The 15,485-nt window shown below is 46.5% G+C and overlaps 1 protein-coding gene across 1 annotated transcript in view; it reads left to right on the top strand.

The window, feature by feature from the left end:
- The window catches only part of LOC125309730 (semaphorin-5A-like), a gene marked incomplete at its 3' end in the record, with an annotated part of 98,593 nt that overhangs the window by 16,487 nt on the left and 66,621 nt on the right, over nt 1-15,485 (top strand). Inside the window, 1 exon segment of the mRNA XM_048266818.1 lies at nt 10,740-11,051. Coding sequence (XP_048122775.1) covers nt 10,811-11,051 — 241 coding nt within the window.

Genomic DNA, 15,485 nt, shown 5'->3' with positions numbered 1-15,485 from the left:
AAGATAGAGAGAAAAAAGAGAGAGAAAAGACCATGAAAGAAGAAAACACCCCATGAAGAACGAGAAAGAGACAGAGAGAGAGGGGAAAACACCATGACGAGAAAAAAGCACGAGACAGCAGCCATTTATGGGTCTGGTTGGGGTGTGATGAGTTGCCGGGGGATACGGCTGGCTTCCACTTCTGTCACGCCTGTAGGACAGGAGCTGTGTGGTTTGAGTTGGCCCTGCACTACACACACACACACACACATACAAACACACACCCTCCCAAAATCATCACATCACTGCAGTCACACAAATAATAAACAACCACAAACAGTCCACACACAGATACACAGATGAAGTACATGCACACATTCACACTTACAGTGTAGTACATGCTACACACACACACACTCACACTCTCTTTCATGAACATACACTACACACACAAAAACACTGTCCCTCTCTCTCTCACACTGTGTGTGTGTGTGCGTGCATGTGTCTGTGCGTGCGTGCGTGCATGTGTCTGTGCGTGCGGTTTACAGAGCGTACTCTAGCCCATGTGCCTGTGATTAATTGCCTTCACTGGAGCCAGCTAATTATTCATGATCCCACCCACTGCATGGCCAAGAGCTCCATAAACCAGGCTGCTACTGGACTGAGGGGAACGGGTTTGCCCTGCACTACTACACCACTGGTGCTGCTGGTGTCTTAGCAGAGATTGGGGTGTGGGTATTGGTTGGCTTTTTGGGTTTAATTATATGGTGGTCAAGCGTGTTGGCTTGTTATTATAGATTCTCCGTGGTTCGACAGCAGACAAGGTAGATTTATTCATGGGCGTTGCGGGGTTGGCGGCGATTCCTGCTTGGATGAGTATGTTCAGTAGGCTGATTGATTGCCAGTCTCAGCACCGTAGTTGAAAACCGTCAAAAGATTTATCATCACATTTTTCTTCCTCTCTCTCTCCATCTCTCTCTCTCTCTCTCTGTCTGCCTGTCTGTCTGTTGGAGACATGTTTGAATTTGAACTGTTCAAACTAGCTTTGAATCCGATCTGAGGCACTGTAATTGACTTTTGCTGTCTATCGTATCCCAGGAAGATTATCTTTGTTTATAATCTAACACCACTAACACCGCTTTGAAGGTAGTTTGGGGATTTCACTCAAATGATTTGTTTGTTGTTGTTGTTTGCTTTCAAGGTGATATAGTGCAAAGTTTTCCAAAATAATTATTTTCTTCATTATTTCCCTCCAGTTTCCCCTTTCAAGATTTGCTCTTGCAATTTTCAGTGCTTGGGATTAGCGCAGCCGCAGGTGCAGAGCTATCTTACCTCTTGCCTCTGACTGACAGAACCACACTCCATGTTTGAGGTCCAAGTGGGAAGTCTCACCATTTCACAAGAAAAGGAAGCTCCATTGATGACTACGCCCCCCTCTCTTTCTCTCTCTCACTCTCTCTCTCTCTCTCTCTCTCTCTCTCTCTCTCTCTCTCTCTCTCTCTCTTTCTCTCTCTCGTTTACCTTACCTGTATGCAGCTGTGGACAGTGATAGTGTAATTTGTGAGGAGCCTCGGCATGTCCCGTGTTGGCCAAGCGTGTAATTAAACTTTAAAAACTGTCAACTGTTCTCTGGAACCGGCGGCAGTGCCCCCTTATCACTCTTCTTCCCAGGTGTGAGACGGGGGGGTTAAAGTGGCACCTCGCAGTGTTAACAGGGAGGGCTATATCTCTCCGCCATATTCTCCAATTCTCTAAAGTGTTGCTGCAATAGGAGCCTTCAGTGGTTGCATCAATTAACATGTTTTACATGTTTTTTTTTCCTTCTTAGCGTTGTGGTGTTTTATCTGCGTAGTGTAATGTATGTTAGATAGGACCATGGGAGTACTATCAGCAGAGAGGCAGGTTTGAGGTGTCTATTTCTGGGGAGGTTATGCAATGGCGACTCAAATTGAATTGATGAGAGGCTTAAAAGTGTGTGTGCGTACATTAAATTAGCACAGATCTGCCAAGGCGCGGATCATCCTAAGTGGTGCTGTCTTTGTGTGATCGCGTCTTCGGCAATGGCCTTTTCCTCGCGTCTGATATCAGAGAAAGCCAGCGCCTTTGAAGTGCCAAAAGCGCTGACACATCTACCATATTTCAGCATTTGAAGTGCGTCTGAAAAAAGTGTAACCCTGTCACACATGGAAGAAATGGCCTCACGGAGACAGTCATGATTGCTAAAAGCTGCCCACAAAATAGAAACGGTTTATTCCTCCTGGATCAATAAGCGGGGGAAATTTATGCCATAAAATGCCTCGGCCTGAACAACGATATAAAAGTGTTCAGTTATTGCTTAGGTCTGGAGGCTATATCTGCCAAGGACTGGTGCTGCAGACGATTGGTCAGGACAGCCAGGGAATATGTGCTGTGCTGTTGTTATTGTTATTGTTGTTTGGTTGCAGGGCCTGGTTTGGCCCCGGTTCAAAAACGAGGGGAAAGTTTGTGTCGGTTTGCATCCATATAGATGAGCGGCCACTGTGCTCTTTTCGCCTCCTTGTCTCACCTCAGCCCCAAGCTAGCGGGACTCTCCCAGAGCATGTGATATGGTCAGTCATTCTTCTTTTATGGCATTCTTTTTTTCTTTCTTTCTTTCTTCTTTCTTCTTTTCTTTCTTTCTTTCTTTCTTTCTTTCTTTCTTCTTTTCTTTTTTTCTTTCTTTCTTCCTTTGTCTCATTCTAGGAAACCAAGAGCAAGGTATTAAGGTGTAGCCTCAAGAACCAAGCTGTTGTGACCAGGCTGTTGTGGCAACACAAGTATTTCAAAGCTCACTTCTAGCAGAGTGCGGGACATTGATACTGTGTGGCACACCTGTGTATTCATGTCTCTCTGTGTGTGTTTGTGTGTGTGCATGCTGGAAATGTAGTCTAAAAGCCAGATTTAAGCTGCCAACAAACACACGCACCACAGGTGAAATTGTGGCGTGTCTGTAAACACTGTCATTATGCATGAGATGCCGGTTGTCAGCTAATCCAGTGAAATACGCCAGAGTGATAATGAGACACCAAGCCACTGGCGTGAACACTGAGCTATAAAAAAGTAAGACCTCTCTAATGTTAGCTTTTACAGTCTTGCCCGCGGGTGGCATTTATCATGTTTTTTACCTTGACCTGGATTTTTCAGAGTACACTAGTTCATACTCATATTAACTATTTATTTGAAAAGGTTGTGTGTTTAGGGCACGTTTATGTTTGCCGATGACTTATAGCGGAGTAGAGTTTTCGCCGGTGCATCTCACTTGTGTCCTTGAAGGCATTGAGCGGCTGGCAGGGTAATGGATCGTGCAGAGAGGGGAGCCACATAAGTGTAGCTCTGAAGTTTCTCTCCCCACAATGCTGGGAAGGAGAAAAAAACACAAAGAGCAAAAACATCCCCCCCTTTTGTGTCAGTCCTCGTCTTCGAGGCGTAAGGGGGTAGTTAGCCCTGTATCCATCACAACGCAGCGCCAGACCTTGTGAAGAAGAAGAAGAAGAAGAAGAAGGAGGAGGAGGAGGAGGAGGCCAGCAGTTAAAAATAAAGGCTGGAGGAGAGATGCCGGGGAGAGTTCAGGGTGTGACTGGGTGAAATTGCTGGGTTGCGTTGCCCCAGATTTAAATCGGACCGAGGCTGTGGCCAGCCGAGCCCTGCCAGGCCCGGCCGGGATGGGATGGGACATTGTGGGCCTCTCAGAAAAAAGAGAAAAAAAAACGTCCTGCATTTCTTCGGTTTTCTCTTTCTAAACATCCCCTCTCCTCTCTTCACTTGACTTCACAAATGGGAGGCGAAGTGGTCCCTTCTCTGTGTGTCCGTGTTTTCAGAAAGGGGGGGGGGGTTGTTTTGATTACTGCACCGCAGCTGTGGGTGTCTCTACTGTACGGCTTTAATCTGGCTCACCCTACGCTCTCTCTTCACACGGAGAGCGGTACTCACAGTGGAACGGAGCCCCTGGGATCCAGATGTGGCCCAGATCCGTTACAGAATCAGTTCCGGTTCTGGAATGGGTTTCTTTTTCCTCTCCTTTCCCATGGTGGCGGCGAGGCAGCACTGAGAATGCGGTTTCTCCTCCGCAAGCCGTGCATCGCTGTCGCACCACTGGCCACAAGCTAAATGGACCCACTCGTGAGGAGATGAGGAGATGAGCTCTGGTGCGGCGGCGGGCGGCGGCCGTGGCAGCGGTGGTGCAGTCTCATCCCATTCCTGTCCCGTCCGCCTGACATATGTTGCGTGCCCGTAATGTTTACTCCGCCGGAACGCTGTTGGTCTAACAGATTGGGCCGCGCGGCGGAGCGAAACACGGCATTAAACTCACTGATGAGAGGCGCCCGATTCTGCTGGCGGAAATATCAACGGAGGATAAGAAGCCGGCAGGCAGGAAATGCCTTTGGCCTCCTGCAGACGCAGACAAATTTCACCAGTCTCCCATTCCACCTGGGAGACAAGTAGAAGGGCAAGTTATGCCTAAGCAGGTATCTCTCAGTGGTATCTTTATGGGTTTGACACTGTGGCCCATACACAGGTGGACTGGGGACCAGCTGATCAATAACAGCCAGACAAATATATCAGACAGTCCGGCACCACAGCACCAAATTCTTGTCTGTCCTCTTTTGTATCAATAATGCCAGTAAGCAAGAAGTGTTTATGTACTAAAAGATTTAAACAACACCAAGGTCATAGTTTCTGTGCCCACTGAGTAGTCATTACATGCACACCTTGCCAAGACTGGAAGCTTTGTTAAATAAAGCCGTCGGCTAAAATGCCTTCAAGTGAATGTGGTTTTCATGACATAGTGATATCTTCACTGAGGCCGAAGCCCCATGCCTGCTATGTTAAGTGCAGGCAGGCTCAGACTTAGCCAGGCAAACAGCCCAACTGTATGATTGACTGTTCGCCGGCACAGAGTAGAAATGTCTCTTTAATTATGCATTTGCTTGTATTATGTTGCCTGGAGGCGAAATGGACCGGGCAAACAAACCTGTATTTCTCTGGCTCCTGTGCCACATGGTATTGGAGCATCCATGGAGTGCCAGAACCAGAGATATCAGGAGAGAGAGAGAGAAAGAGAGCGAGAGAGAGAGAGAGAGAGAATATCAGCAGAGAGAGCAAGAGAATAGTGGAGAGAGAGAAAGACAGAGAGAGAAAGAGGTATCAGGGGAGAGAGAGAATGTGTGTGTGTGTGTGTCAAAGATATCAGGAGAGAGAGGAGTATGCTGCATTGTGGGATCAGTGGATATCATACCAATTTGTCTTTAGTTTTCTAATCACATCACTTGCTGTGGCTGTGGGTGACGGTCCTCCTGTGCTTTCCCTGTATGCTGAAGGGGAAATTTGTCTCCCAGTGTGTGGGAATATTCTGGGATGCATGGCACGAATCCCAAGAGTCACAATCAGCAGTTAAACCTTAAAGCAAAGTCTGCATTTTTTACAGGATGGCTGTCTGTCTGCTCAGAGGGAGAGCGAGGTCATCTGCACAGGGGTGCGATATGTGTGGTGTGAGTGTGTGATGTATGTGACTGTCTGTGTGTGTGTGTGTGTGTGTGTGTGTGTATTGTGTGCATTGTTCATGTGTGTGTGTGACTTTCCCAAGTGTACGTTTGAACAGATGGAGTTTTTACTGTGACACTTAAACACCAGAGCGGACATCGGCGCAGCATGAAAACGAGACGGCACGTCCGTACCATCTTACGTCCGTGCTGTGAGGAGCAGACGCAGACTAATCCCAGCCCCTCCTTCTCCTCTTCTACCTTCTCTTCCTTCTCTTCTTCCTCCACCTCCTCCTCTTCCTCCTCCTCCTCCTCCTCTTCGTCCTCCCTTTCCTCAGAGAGAGGTCGATAACGAAGTGAAAGGGAATCACTCTTTTCTGTGGTGGGATATTGATAGCTGATAGCTGTATTGGCGCCCAGATTTGTCATGGCCTGCTGCTCCTCTGTCTGAAAGTGTCAGGGTGTGTGTGTGTGTGTGTGTGTGTGTGTGTGTGTGTGTGTGTGTGTGTGTGTGTCTGTGTGTGTGTATGTGTGTCCACCTGCCAACATACAACAAAACATCCTTTTTTCCTCCACAATCAGTAGGGGTCGATTTCCTTCTTTTCTATAACCATACGACCAAGTCATTTACCATGCTGTACGAATGAGTTAGAGACTGTGTGCATTTATTTAATTATTTGTCCGCCTTTTTGCTGAAAAGGAGAAATGTCTCACCGGGTAATTGCAGGAAAGGTATATTCTTCAGCAGAGGGGGGGCGGTTTTCTGGCTTTGTGTGAGTCTTTGAAGGCCTGGCGTCTCATTAAAGCAGAAAAGCAATGCTGGGCATTTGTCTGACGCATTTGTGATGAGATCCTGTCCTATCTGTTTTCTGACGAATGCTTGTTTGTTTACACATGTTCACAGATAGCCTGACAGGTATTGGGTATTTTTTTTTGGATCTCGTGTTATTGCTGTGTGTGATTGTGGCGTTGTCCATCTTTTAATGGCCACGTAGTTTCTCACCGAATGTGTCTCTTTTTGTGTTGTGACTAGTTCTCCTTTAAAAAAAAAAAAGAAAAGAAATCCTAAGCAATCTCCACAGAAGACATAGCTCATGTCTTGTGTGTTTACAGAGAGTAGAGAAAGATAGAGTGTGGACCAAGTAAGAGGGAGAACAAGAGAGAGAGAGAGAGAACACACAATTAAAATTGGAAATAAGCACAATTAAAATTGGAAATAAGCAAACCAGCTACTTCACTCAAGGGCGGGGCGTGAGGCAAGGCTGTCCACTCTCACCAACTCTCTTCAACATCTATATCAATGAATTGGCAAACCAACTAGAAAAATCAAAAGCACCTGGCCTCAGCCTTCATGATTCCGAAATCAAAATTATTTTATTTGCAGATGATCTGGTTTTGCTATCTCCAACAGCAGAGGGCCTGCAGCAGAACCTAGATGTACTGCAAAAATTCTGCCAGACTTGGGCACTGGCTATTAACACCAAAAAAACTAAAGTATTAACATTCCAAAAGAGAACAAATTGTCAGGGAAACAAACACAACTTCACATTTGATAAACTACAAATAGAACATGTCACAAATTATAGTTACCTTGGATTGAAAATCAGTTCTAACGGAAACTTCAGCTTGGCCGTGAGTGAGTTGAAAGAAAAAGCACGAAGGGCTTTCTATGCCATAAAAAAATATATTAATATTGAAATACCAATCAGAATTTGGCTCAAAATATTCCAATCGGTTATTGAGCCCATTGCTCTATATGGCAGTGAAGTGTGGGGTCCCCTAACAAACCACGATTTTCAAAAATTGGACAAAAATCCAATTGAAACCCTGCATGCAGAATTCTTCAGGAACATTCTAAAAATGCAGAAACAAACACCAACTAATGCATGCAGGGCAGAACTCGGCCAGTTCCACCTCTTTCTAAAAATTGAAAAGAGAGCCATCAAATTCTGGCAACATTTAAAAACAAGCGACCCCACATCCTATCACTTCAAAGCCTTAAAGAGCCAAGAATTGAACATAGAAAAGTGTCCCCTCATCCAGTTGGTCCATAGGCTCCAGCAAGAAACAACCAATGGAACTAACATCACTATTCAGCCTCAGGACACTGGCACTCCTCTTGAAAGAATAAATACCAACCAAATTATCAACACCCAGAAAGAAAAATATCTCACATACTGGACAAAAACAACAGAAAAACAAAGTAAACTACAAAGTTATTTGACTCTTAACAGGGAATACCAATTAGCAAAATACTTCACAATTGTAAGATACACCAACTTGAGAAAAACAATGTCTAGATACAGGCCAAGCAACCACAGTCTGGCAATAGAAACAGGCAGACGCAGGCAAACCTGGTTGCCTAAAGAAAACAGACTTTGTGTGAACTGTGACAAAAAAAGAAATTGAGTCAGAATTACACTTCCTCACTAGCTGCCCTAACTACAAAGAAATACGCTCCAACTTCTATCCAAAATTCCAATCTATATATCCAAAATTAAAGTAAATTAGATATTTATTAGGACAAGAGGAAGATTGTGCAATACTAGCTGCACACTACATACACAACTGTGACAGAAAGAGGAGGAGTGACCACTGAGCAACGCGCCCACACACACACACACACACACACACACACACACACACACACACACACACACACACAGTGTATTGATGAAGTGTAAATGTTTGTAATGTTTGTATATGTTTGTTTGTTTACTTTTTTGTAATCACTATTCCTGTGAACACTTTGGCAATGCATCATATGATTTGTCGTGCCAATAAAGCATATTTGAATTGAAATTGAATTGAATTGAGAGAGAGAAGCAGAGGTAGAGAAAGTGAGAAACTGAGTGGGAGGAACGAGAGGAAAAGAATGAGAGAGAAGCAGAGAGAGAGAAAGAGACATATAGTAGGTAGAGAGGCTGAGGGTGAAATGAGGGTGAGACAGAGGGATAGAGAGAGAGAGAGAGACGGAGGGGCATAGTAAAGGAGCTGGTGGAGTGTGAGACAGACAGACAGATCGAGAGAGAGGGCTCAGTAGACAGAGAGAGGAACAGATAGGCCAGTCTCCAGGGAGAGAAATGGAGAAGGTCCCTAATGTTTTTTACCCACACACTCTGCTATTGCAGTCCAGCCAGGAATGAGATAAGTGTGCAGGAACGTCTCTTTTTCTCTCTCTGTCTATCTCTCTCTCCCTCTCTCATTTTCTCTCTTCATATGTATGTCTTTGTGTGTGTGTGAGAGAGAGAGAGAGAGAGAGAGAGAGAGAAAGAGAGAAAGAGAGAGAGACAGACAGAGAGAGAGTGGTGGGTCTTGCAGTTAAGTGGATACTCTGCCCGAGGGGGGATCCATAGGGAGTGTGTGTCAGGCAGGTGGGTCACCATACCTCTACATCTAGAGAGTCGAGTAATCTGTGTGTGTGTGTGTGTACATGCGTGCGTGCGTGTGTGTGCGTGCGTGCGTGCGTGTGTGCGTGTTTGTGTGTTTGTGTGTGTGTGCATGCGTGTGTGCGTGCGTGTGTGCAATAGGGCTTGGTGCTTGTTGTGGATCAGCATGCTAACGCAGGTCCCATAAGTGTGCAGCACACATACATAACTGGTGCATAACTCATCCTGATCTCCCTCCCATCTGATCCGAATCGCATCTGAATCCGATCCATAGTCACCTGGACCTCAGAACCAGATCAGATTCGGACCGTGACCAGAACAGGGCCGGATCCGTTTGCTTCTCCACCTGTGATGTTTCTGTCCTGTCTAGGTCCATTTCCGAATCAGCTGCTATCTGGAGCTTTGTCTGTGTGACCTGTAAAGACATGCGTGTCCATCTCCAAAAGTAGCCAGACGAAGACAGGGTCTGCATGAAACCACCACAGTAATTAAGGTGCTGCACTGCCCTTGACATGATAGCTACAGACACTGCCAATCCTGGCTGTGACAGATCAAGGCAGTACGTGCTGCTGTGTTAATCGCTGACAGTTTGACAGCTGTTGATGTTTGATAGATAGTTTGCCTGAGTCAGCGTACAACGTCCTGATGAGTTTTCTTTTTTTTTTGCCTTTCTCATGACTGACTCCAACTTCATCCGTCTGTGTGATACTACAACGGTGTTGGAGAAATGTGACAGAGAGGCGAGAGGAAAAAAAAGTCCCCAACTTGTGCAGTGATCCAATGAGTGACACATTTGCACAGGCAGGTAGGAGGATGACCAGAACGAGCCCTCTCCCCTTGGGCAGGCGACCAGGCAGTCAAGGACAGCAAGTGCTTTACATTACGAGGGTCAGGAGTGGAGAAGTGAGTTTCATGTTATTCACAGAAAGCCCTTCAGTCAGGGCTCACATGTGTGTGTGTGACAGAGAGAGTGAGAGAAAGAGAGAGTGAGAGAGAGCCTCTCAGCCCTGGGCTCCATGAATATGGAGTAAATCCCTACTGTACAGGGGCCACATGAATATGAAATATATCCATGCACGAGCGTGCACATACACACACACACACACACACACACACACACACACACACACACACTGAATCCCTGGCTACATTCTTCCTTAACGGCCCGTTCATGATTCGGGGGCCCCTACCGAAACAGACTCTCCCTGTGCGTCGGCGCTGGTATGTCCAACACGGGCCACGAGAGCAGATCCACCACTGATTCATGACATGGGGGCCAGAGGTCAGGGTTCAAGGGTCGCCCAGGGAATACGAGGACTTGTGCAGCTGTCTCTACTCAAAATGACTGAGGATCCTCTCTCTCTTGCTATCTTCTCTCTCTCTCTCTCCTTTGTTTTGTCTTTTTGTTTGTTTCTATTGTTTCTAGCTAAGCCTGGGTTTTTGGTCATCTTGTTAAATTGGGTGGGGATGAAAAATGAAATAATAAAGAGCAAAGTAACAATATATTTCCCCTTCGCTCTCTCTTTCTTCTCTGTATCCTCTCAATTTTATTCTAGTTTTTCATTCTTTCTCTTCTCCACCATGCTTCTCTCTCCCCCTCTTTCTCTGTCTCCCCCTCTTCTTTTCTCTCCCCTGTCTCTCTTCCTCTCCCTCTCATTATCTCTCTTCCTATCTCTCCTTATCTCTCCCTATATTTCTTCTACCCTTTCTGTCCCTTCTTCTCTCTCCCTCTCTCTCTCCCTCTCACTCTCCCCCTTTCTCTGAATCTCAGTATAAAGCACGTTATTGTGATAACCATGTTAAAGTCTCTCTCTCTCTCTCTCTCTCTCTCTCTCTCTCTCTCTCTCTCTCTCTCTCTCTCTCCCTCCTGCAGGTGTTGTTTGCAGATGCCCAGAGCCTGGCGCTGGGGCACGTGGAGTAGTGAGCAGTGCCTGCCGGCTCCCCATGGCTCTCCCCGCGGCAGGAGCCCCCGCGGCCCCCGCGCCCTCCACCAGACCCCCGACCCGGTGCCCATCCCCGTCCCTGGCCCGCCGCCTGCCCCTGCTGCTGGGCATCCAGCTGCTGCTGCTGCTGCTCCCGCTGCCCGCCCTGGGGGGCACCGCCACGGGCAGAGGACCCAGAGTGCCCAGCGCTGTCTCTGAGTCGCCCTGCCACAGAGCTGAACACCCGCTCATCTCACACACAGGTGAGGGCCATGGCTGTGTGTGTGTGTGTGTGTGTGTGTGTGTGTGTGTGTGTGTGTGTGTGTGTGCGCGCATATCTGTGTGTGTGTGTGTGTGTGTGTGTGTGTGTGTGTGTGTGTGTGTGTGTGTGTGTTTGTGTTTGTGTAGTGTGCTCTGTTTGTGTATAAGCACATGAACTGTTTGAATGCATAGTGCTCTGTGTCTCCTTTACTTCTTGTATATTCTTGTACAGTATTATCCTATTATCCTTGTACTGTATGTGTGTGTGATTATTTGCATGTGTGCTTGCTTTTGTGTGTTGAGACCAAGTGCATTATATATACTGTCTTTGGACATGTCGGTGTGTGCATTTGTATTGTACGCATCTCACCACATTCATCTGTCTGTGTGTGTGTGTGTGTGTGTGTGTGTGTGTGTGTGTGTGTGTGTGTGTGTGTGTGTGTGTGTGTGTGTGTGTGTGTGTGTGCGTGTGTGTGCGCGCGTATGTGTTGGCATCTCGTTCCCTCCTAATAACGCCCTTAAACGTCAGCAGCACACTGGAGCGCTGGAGTTTGAGTTTGACTTTGCTCCTTGCTCACTTTCCCCTCCAGAGCGCTCCACATCTGCTATTAAAAACTCATGCCCCCGAAGCACAGACAGCAATCAGCCCACGTTTCACAGTCAAACAAGCAGCCATTTAAGAAGTCGATTAAAGGTTGGTAGGTGGGGCAGAGAAGGCGGAGGAGGGTGGGTGGGTGGGCGGATGTAGGCGGGTGGGGGGTATAAGGGGGTGGGTAGGGGTGGACAGGGGAGGAGATGTTGCCACTCCAGTGAGTAATTGAGCAGAAACACAAGGTCAGACTCTCCCTCAGCGGGCTTCTCAGCTTCAGCACGCAGGGGCCGGCCGACTGGCCCCCGTCGGGGTCAGACTCTGCCTCTCTGCCTCTCTGTAAGGCTACGGAGCGTGGTGATCGCTTCGAGTCGTGTAACCGACCTTTTACATGATCCATTACCCTACACTATCCCTCCCCTCTGTCCCCTCCCCTCTCCTCCTCCTCTGCCCTCCTCCGCCCTCCTCCGCTGGCGACCTGGGTGGCTGGACGCCATGGAGTCGGCCAAGCCTGACCGTTAGTGTTCCCCTAATGCCTTGGCTCCCTCCCCTCCACTCCCCACTCCACTCCTCTCCTCTCCCTGCCCATTAGGCTGACGCCGGCCCCTTGCATTGGCACAGGGCTAATGAAGCAGCTACTGTGGGCTTAATGGAAGGGAAGTTCACTTATAGCTGTATAGGTTATACTAAGATGCTCTCCACAACACCCTGCAGTGATGAACAATGAGGAACTTTCAAGGGACTGAGGGAAATATCTATACATAACTATGTGCATATATGTGTACATTCATACTTAAATATATGTATTGTACATATGACTATCTACGCAAATTCAGTTTAATTCAATACTGACGTAAGCTTGTACTATTTCAAAATGTATGTTTTTACAATAAAAGTTAGACTTAAGGTTAATAGAAATATGTGTACTCAGATGAACCACAAGTTTGCTGTATTTAATCCTTCAGTTACTCAACTTCTGTAAGTATATTGTACTTCAAGGAAACATCAAATAAAGTATGACTGATCTTTGTAAAAGGATATAAATAAAAAAAATATTTTCGTTTTTGTGTTGTTACACCCATATGGTGAATAGACTGCAACGATTCCCTCAGAGGAATCTGTAAGATCCCGATTCAGTAAAGCACAGCAGCTGCCATGTTGAACTATCTAATAAGCATCTTCAGGGCCTCGAAAGCACAATGCTTCTCCTGCGCTTGTTAAACTTGTGCTCCGAGTCTTTTTTATTTACAAGCATAATTGTGTTTTCATGTGGGACCAAGGCCATGTTGGATTTCAAAGCTGCCCTCTAAATAGCTACATACGGCATTGCATTACCATATCAACTATGCACTGGTTTGCATTCCCTCTGAACAAAAAAACCACCCCATCGTATTGGGTCTAAGATCGCTGATGTAGATCAGGATTGTGTTTTTTTCATCTCAGAAAGATGGCATCAGTTATCCTCAGAGTTTTTTTTGTTTGTTTGTTTTTTTCCCAACAGAATTGTTTTTTATTTAACAGATGTGGTGGCGTGAGTCCCTGGAATGCGTGTGTTCGTTTTTTTATTTTGCCACACAGAGCGAAACCTCTTGACCAAGTCCTCTTTATTCTCCCCTGCACTCCTCCCTGAAGCGGCGCGGTGACACATTTCTGCACTCACCGCATGATCCACGTCTGCGTGGGATCAAAAGCCTGGACGAACACCAACCAAAGGGCCGCCACACGCTGTTGGGAAGACTGTAAAGATGTTAAATATACTCTCCTCCGGGGCGAAAGCTGCTCTTACGGCCGGGATCACACTGGGCTCGCGTGATGGGTCTCATCCTGCTAGGATGGCAGAGTCTGCCCACTTGTACCGTCCACAGCTTTGTGCTCTCTCCATGCCTTTGGTCAGTGTGGACGGAGTCTGGGCTTCACCAGAGAGAGTGGTGTGTGTTCTCCTGCTGGGGGGGTTGAACTGATTGATGTTTGAGGCTGAATGTAAACGCGGGGTCAGCGCTGGCAGCGCTGGCAGCTTTTAAGACTCTTAAAGAAAAAAGTTACGATAACCCACAATGGTGTTGTCTGTACCTCTTTAGTCAGCGAAAGGGAAATGTGCGATTCCTTTGAGACCGGACAGCAGAAAGAGACCGGTAGAGCAGAAATCATCCATTGGTTCTGTCAGGCGACTGCAGACCCTCAGCCCTGTAGTTGATCAAAGGAAGTGTGAAGATATTTTTTGTTTTGTTTTAATTAATATTAGTATTCCTAACCCCATTATGTTAAGTTGTTTATGTAGTCAAGCATTTAGATTGTTTTTCCCCTATGTCCTTGACATATGTTGAGTTGAAAACAACACTGGGTGTGGATGTCTCTTACAGTCGTATAGTGTGTGTGTTCTACTGTTATAGCCGGAGACTCAGTCTACTCCACTTCTCCCATTCGTGACAACAGAGTGCGTAACCATGGTGTAATAACTGGTGGCATGGGAGCAAATTGCCCCGTCACATGGCTGTCCGCGTCCCTGCCCCTGTCTGTGACTGTGTCGGTGCATATGACTGTGACTGCGGCGACTGGAGACCGAGGCAGTTAAATTGGCCCTCTGGGTAGTTTTTTTTTTACAGCCCTTTAAATACACTGCAACGTATACTCTCAAGCTTTGGTCATATTCTATTCCTGTGCCGCTTGAGCCCAGGACTCGCTCACACATTCCCTCACCGTGTCTAACATGTACAGAGCCGCCGTGTCAGAGAGTACTGGAGCCCATCCAGTCTGAGGCACTGTGGCGTTGGTGTGTCTTTTACAAAACATTCCCCATCACCCTCATCACATATTACTTGTATGCGTTTGTATGCAATGTCTGAAAATGATAATAGGGAAGCTTTAGATCAAGTTGACTTATTTTCACCCTATATATATTTTCTCTGAACACAAATCCAGAGAGGAATCGGGATGTTTTATGGCATGCTTATTTTGTGGCATTGAGCTGGTTTGTTTTTCGCATAACTTACAACGTGCCTTTGGCCATCCTTACACTATAATTTTGGTCAGATAGCTCAAAGTCGCCAAAAATGGCAAACATGAGATGTGTGTTTGCGAGGCATATAGGGCAGGTGTGTCTTCATTACATCTGCCTATGTTTTAACCAACCTTGATGTCCCTGATGGATCTAGATGTTGATTTAATTCATTGAAATGTTTCACCTTCAGTGTTTATATTATTTGCACTTCTAAACTGTAGTTTAGATTTACCACCAGCTTATTTTTCTAACCCCATTTTTGCCAAAAACATCCCTTCTCTTTCCGTGCCCTAAATGACTTCTTTGTGTTAACTACATTTGTGGAAAAACTAACTGCTGTAGAAACAAAGCAGCAGTGAGGAATGGGGATGAAAATAGCCTATTTCAGGAGACGGGGTCTGTGTTTTCAGACTTGGACCGTACCCACAGCAAACCTGACAGCCTTGGCGTGATGTGCTGTGCCCAAAGTGCCTGAGCAGCCTTCTTTCATCAATACCCCCCACACACACACACACACACACACACACACACACACATACACACACACCCACACCCATGCATTCAGAAATAAATCACTTTGCATTTGGGGTAGGATTTTAATGAATTTCTAAGTGTGGGCTAGTATGACAGGGGAACAGCACTGGTTGAGGGAATGAGGTGGAGAATTGTACAGTGCCAATTGTAACATTCCAACTGTGTGTCTGCTTCTCCCCTGAGTCCTGTGTTGTAACTCAGAGCATGGGCTTTGCTAAGTGGGATTAATTATCAATTAATGTCCCCTCCCCAATTCTCTTCAACAAACACACCCCTCCGCAACCCTCCCCACAGACAACCAGAGAAGCCTTTTAG

This window comes from Alosa alosa, chromosome 16 (genome assembly GCF_017589495.1).
Source record: "Alosa alosa isolate M-15738 ecotype Scorff River chromosome 16, AALO_Geno_1.1, whole genome shotgun sequence".
In the NCBI taxonomy this organism is placed as follows: Eukaryota; Metazoa; Chordata; class Actinopteri; order Clupeiformes; family Clupeidae; genus Alosa; species Alosa alosa.
This window is presented reverse-complemented; position numbering and strand designations above follow the sequence as displayed.